This window comes from Marmota monax, unplaced genomic scaffold (genome assembly GCF_021218885.2).
Source record: "Marmota monax isolate L192 unplaced genomic scaffold, Marmota_monax_Labrador192_F-V1.1 WCK01_AAM20220418_F8-fsc00071, whole genome shotgun sequence".
NCBI lineage: Eukaryota > Metazoa > Chordata > Mammalia > Rodentia > Sciuridae > Marmota > Marmota monax.
Window position 1 is genome coordinate 9,132,300 of NW_026695217.1, and position 6,000 is coordinate 9,138,299.

At 50.1% G+C, this 6,000-nt stretch overlaps 1 protein-coding gene across 3 annotated transcripts in view; it reads right to left on the minus strand.

Moving 5' to 3' along the window:
• Cog2 (component of oligomeric golgi complex 2) overlaps nucleotides 1-1,340 on the minus strand; it is a 33,154-nt gene extending 31,814 nt beyond the window's left edge. For all 3 annotated transcript variants that reach the window (XM_046432073.2, XM_046432072.2, XM_046432071.2), the window contains exon 1: nucleotides 1,195-1,340. In XM_046432073.2, coding sequence (XP_046288029.1) covers nucleotides 1,195-1,266 — 72 coding nt within the window. In that variant the 5' untranslated portion in view covers nucleotides 1,267-1,340. The remainder of the gene's footprint in view (nucleotides 1-1,194) is intronic.
• Between the last annotated feature and the right edge of the window lie 4,660 nt (nucleotides 1,341-6,000).

Here is a 6,000-nt window from a genome sequence, read left to right on the forward strand (position 1 = left end):
AAACAGGAATTGCAAATAACTTTTAATTTCCAGTTCCACCTAGGATATCAACATTCCACACAGAACAGCCGTTCTCTGTATTTTCTTCTATATGCAAGTGGTTACATATATCAGAGCTACAAACTTCATGGCATATTGAGAAGTGTAAGAGCCATGAAAAAATATGCATTCCTGTTGCTAATTCCAAGATCTGTTTTATGACTTGTATTTTGTGCTTTCTACTTTCTGAAGCTGTACTTATCAAAGGCATCTGTCAGCTCTGAGTGAGAAAGACAGTGGGACTAGGGAGTCAGAAAAGATGCTGGCTCTGGGCCTGAAGGAACGCAAGTCTAGAGGTGGACAAGATTCCTGAGGTCAGAAGGTCCCTTATCTTGGCAGTCCTTTCTTCCTTCAGGATTCCTCTCCCCATGATGTGGCTAGTTCTTCCCACTCTTTCAGGGCAGCTCTCAGCAGGGGGTGGAACACTGGGTTTCTGGATCAGTTGGCAGTCTCTGAAGTATTTCAGAAATTCCATTCAAATCATGCTTTTCAGTAGAGGCCTGGTGTGAATCCGCCGGAGGGGCACAGGTACAGCATCCTACAGCATCCGTGGGACTAGGTGGGACTAGCTAAGCCCCACATGTGGATACCTGCGCTCCAGGGGATACACAGGCTTTTAGAACACTAGAGCTTCGGAGATGCAGACTGAATACAAGTATCAAAAAGAGGCCAACTAAGCAAGAAAAAAACACTACCCCTTGAAAGAGTTAGCAAAGAAAGTGGAACAAGAGGCATTTTAGATGTCTACTAAGTAAGCCCAAACTTGTGACTTTCTAACTCTGAAACTAGCTACTGAGTGGTGGCTAAAATCCCAATCTTAAGAAATCGAATGCCACCTATTTTGGACGGTTTCAGACAACCGGAGCGGTACAGCCAACAGGCAGGCCCGTTCCGGCTCCCGCCAAGCGCGGTCGGCTCCAAGGCGGAGCCCGACGGAGTTCACCCCCGGTGGCCTGTCCAGAGCTCCTCTCTCTGCAGTCGGCACTCTGCAATTATCCTCAACCTGGCTTCGGGTGCTCCAGGGGGGAAGCGAGTGCACCGGGCGGGGGGAAGCGGGCGTCTCGGCGCAGTGCCCAGGGAGCCCGAGCCGGGCCGGCGGGCCACGGCAGGGCCTCCGCGCGGCCCCCGCCCGGCCCCGCCACCGGGGCCGCGCACCTTCATGAACTCGTCCTTGTCGAAGCACAGCGCGTCCGGCCCGGTGGGCAGGCTCATCCCGCGCCTCTCCATCCTGCCGACCCCTCAGCATAGAGTCCGACCGGACTGCGCAGGCGAACGCGGCGGCCCGCCCCTTCGCGTGGCTCACTTCCGCCAATATGGCGGCGCCGCGGGCGGCTGCGCACGGCCGGCGCCAAGAGCGGCGCGGAGCAACGGGTGCTGCCGGGCGGTGCTGTCCCCGGCGGCGGAGGACGGCACTGCAGCCTCGCGCTCGCCCGGGAAGGCGCCTCCCCTACGACAGGTCCGCCCAGCGGCGGCTGGGTTGTAGCTTAACAGGCTGGACCCGGCTCTGCGGCGCGGTGTCCACCCGGCAGGGGCCCGAGTGCATCCGTCCTACTCGCAGGTGGCGTGTGGCCGCGCCCGCGAGCCCCTATCCGCCACCGGGAAGGCGGGCGTTCGCACCTCGTCACCGCGAAGGGGCGCCGCCCATAGTGGACTCCCGGAGGAGCTCCACAGCGACAGCGGTGCCCCAAGGCTCCCCAGCCCGTGAGGTTGTGGGCACGGGGAAACACACGTTTAACGTTGGGTTTACTAGTGAGAAAATCTTCAGCCACATGCAGGTCTGGAATGTATGTTAGAGCAGACCCCAAATATCACATTGTTTCCTACTCCCCAAGCTCATGTTGGAAAAACACAACATTACTAACTCAAAATGCCATTATCATCACAGAGTGAGAAACTGATGTGACTCCATTTTTGTAAATAAATAACAGCAGCTTCTTCCTCAAGGTATGTCCTAAGGAAGGAGGCGTGACCCCTGTCCTTGGAAACACTCACTGAGTCTTTCTAGGCAGATAACCACCCTGCTGAGTATTTTGTCTGCAAATCAGGAGACATCTGTGGCACCAGGTGTCCCTGACTCAGGCTAGGTGAAGACCCATAGCAACCCCCTAGCAACCACCAATCAGCATGAGATGGGGAAAATCCCTAGGATGCCAGATGACCCCCCGCCCCCAAGTAGTTTATAGTGGTTGATAACATGTTGGGAAACCATGTAGTTTAGCACGCAGGTACACCTCTCATGGCCTAAACCAATCAGTTAAAACGAATCCCCCTCTTTTACTAACCAATCACCCCTACCCAAATTGCTCCCACCAGTGAACATGCTGATCAATGTTAAGAGTTGTTGTTTGACTTTCCCGCGGTATGGAATGATTTGCTGTGTGATGTTGTGACGCATAGAGTACCCCCCCAAAACCTATAAAATCTCACTGAACAAAGGACCAGAACTCACTCCCTGGGACCACTGCATCTGGAATGGTTGTGAGTCCAGGCTCGAGCTTGCAATAAAGACTCTTGTGTGATTACAGTGGATTTGGCTCCTGGAGTTCTATTGGGGTCCCACAAATCTGGCATTACAAGAGGACTGTTGCTCCTGTTGGATAGAAATCACGGTAGATTACGTGCAGCTCCCCAAGTGCTAGCTGCCCTGCTTTGAGTACCAGCAGCTCTCAGCTCTGGGTGTTTGCAGCCCTCCTTGCTGTTCCCCTGACAGCTCTTTCAGCTCCTGAGCTAGTGGCTCCTGGCTCCATCACTCCCAGCCGTTACAGCTGCTGGCTGCCCTCAATGCTACAGCCCCGGGTGGCAGTCACTTCATTGCTACCAGTTCTTAGTGCAACCAGAACAGCCTGCTCAACTCAAGCTAAAAATCTCAAATAGGCAAAAAAAAAAAAAAAAAAAGAAAAGAAAGAAGCTTAATTGGGGTTTACTGTTCAGCACAAGGGGAAGCAGCATAGTGGAAAGAGGAGGCTGCTTATACAGACAAAAAAGGCCGGCTCAAACATGCGCAGTGTCCTGCAACTGCAGCAGACCTGCTTAGTCATAGGTTCCTCTCAGTCAGATTGGGGACAGCTAAGGGGCTGCAGAGGGACAGAGTCACCCAGAGAAGCTATGGGTATAGTTACAGGGGATAGATTTGGACAGAAGTTGCCAGAGCCAAAGCTAGTCAGTGACCATGTGGTGTTTGATGTGGCTGTGGCTGTGAGGTGTTTTGGGGCAGCCATAGTAGAAAATAAATTTAAAGTGCCTCTTGGGGAGCATTGGGCCTCTCTATATCACTAACAAAATCAGCAGTTCTAATGACCAATCTTGACTGACCCTGGGAGGCTTACCCGTTAACACAGTCACACTATTGGTGGGAGGTGACTTTTAAACACAGGCAGCCTGTACCAGTGCCAAGGGAGGGGAGAGCATGCAGGGAATACCCAGCATGGCTCTGTTGGAATCTCAGTGAGCTAGAACTTGCACTCCTTCTGCTTTCGTCATTCCCTTCTGATAGAGTCCCCAAGCCTTTAGCAAACAAATGACCTTAAATGTATACAGCCTTGTGTGCTAATCCTGAGAGACCTGAGGGGACGAGGTACACAGGACAATGGGGGCTCTCTGATGCCCACTCTCCTCTCAAGACTCAGTAGGGAGCAACCACAGGCCATGACCATGACAGCGCACCATAGATGGGGCAGAAGGAAAGATCTTGCTGCTGGTGGAGTACCCTAGTGAAGATAAAGGAAACAGAGAGGAAGCCAAACCCTGCCCAGAGGACATGGCTCCACATCCACTCAGCACCTCTATTCAGCTGGCACAATCATTTCTGCTGTGAAGATTGGTAAACAACAGCTCCTCAAAGGTTGTCAAACAGCCTGTCTGCAGCCTGCTGAGTGCCCTCTGCTGCCCTAACCACATGCAGCCTTTGACCCAGCACTGGAGGGTCCTGCAGGCTTCCAGGTACCCAGTGCATATGCTGTTAGGAGTTTGTCTATCGTTGGGTGTTTGAGCACCATCTCTAGGAACAACGCCTATTGCAAAGTGTCTGTAGGAGGAGTGAACCAGAACATGCATGTAAAGTACCTGATCAGTAAGACAAAATAAGCCACCTGCACCCTGGCTTTCTTCCCCTGTGATCTATACCTTTGTTCACCATTTTCCCCTTCATATTCTCCTTTCTTTATAAAGCATGCACCTGCTACTTCATTTCTAAGTAAATATTAACCCCCTTTGACTTTGCATCTTTAGAAAATTCTTAGTTCCCTCTTTTCATTGTGACAGGTCTCATTTTTTTCTTCCCACACTCACCTATCTATAGACCCTGCATTTGGGTCAGGTTTTCTACTAAACACTAAAAAAAATGCAGAGAAATCTCATGCTCTGGAAACTCGCATGGGCATTTTCTGCTCACCATCCTCTGTTCTCATTCCAACCCTCACTTGTTTCCTGACTGTACAAGAGTCAGCTCTTGGAGTCTCCCTCTTTAATATATTACTGGTTCCCTTGTCAATGTGTTAAGTAAAATTTTTACAAGCATCTCTTACATTTGAATGAAAGTCCTCGTTTAAACAAATTACCTTTTAGCAGCATTTCAAATAATAAACTATGATGAGATTCTAGTAAGTGAACATGCAGAGAGATCAAATTGGAGTGGATTTCTGTATGGCCAGCACTATATTGGGAGCTAAAGTGAATGAGGCACAAGGCCTGTCCTCTTGAAGCCAGATTTAAAGATAGGTAGTTAGTGTAGTCAGGTAAATCGGGTCTAATATCCAGTATGATAAAGAATGGAGTAAAGAAGATGGAGTCCGATCTGAGCTGGATAACCAGAACAACATCAGGGGAAACTGAAATGTTAATGTCCCCAAGTCCCCAACCCATCCTAAAGAACTGTTAATGAAGTAGCTCCCAGCAAACTGGAAGGTGCTAATCAAACCACCCCAGGCCCTTCCTTCCCAGATTATGCTTCTCTGCCCCATCAATCCACCTATCTCCCACCTTTTGGCCTTCCCACCTACATTCTATCACTGCAGGATAGAGGGAAACAAATGACAGGAATGTGGGGGGACTAAAAGAAAACCTTTGTGTAAAAAAGGGAAGACATGCCCCTTTTCAGGATTCCACCTTTTGGGTCCCTTTCTTCCTCTGGGGAGAAGTCTTTTCTGCTATACTTTAATAAAGCCTTCCACTTTCCACTCTACACTTGCCTCAGCATGCTTCTATGGTGTTATATTTCAGCATTTGGGGAAGCAAGGTCTCCTCGCAACAGCGGCAACACTCTGACCCTGAGGAACTCTGAACCTGCACAGAGGCAAGACTGCACAGATAGCAGCATGTGACGCCTTTACTAATGGAGTTGGCTCCACCTGCTGCCAACAGAGCTCCTTGTATGCCCACTGCATGCTTCCCCTGCCCCCAGACCCAGGTCACCTGCCATTTCCCTTGGATGTCCTGCTGGCACCTCCAATTCCACACATTGAAAAGTCAACTCATGGGGCTGGGATTGTGGCCCAGCGGTAGAGCGCTTGCCTAGCATGAGCGGGACCGGGGTTCGATCAGCACCACATAAAAATAAAGGCATTGTGCTATGTCCATCTATACCTAAAAAATAAATATATATTTTAAATTTAAAAAAAAAAGACAAAGAAAAGTCAACTCATCATCTTTGCTAAAGAATCTGCTTACCTTCCTACATTCTGCTTCTGGACAAGTAGCTCCACCAAATGCCAGCTGCTTATGCCAGAAAGCTAGGGCTGAGTCACCCACCTGAGACACCTGTTGCACTTTAAAACAGTTGACCACAAACAGTTGACCAGATGGTACTCTGCACCACCACAGACTCCCATGTCTCTCCCTCAAATGGAGATGACCATTTCACATGTCCCAGCCTGCCTCCCACCCACCACATCCCATCCTTAAAACACCCCTCCTCTCTGCTCACTCTCTGGTGGGACACTGTTGGGAAAATAAAAGCAAATTAGA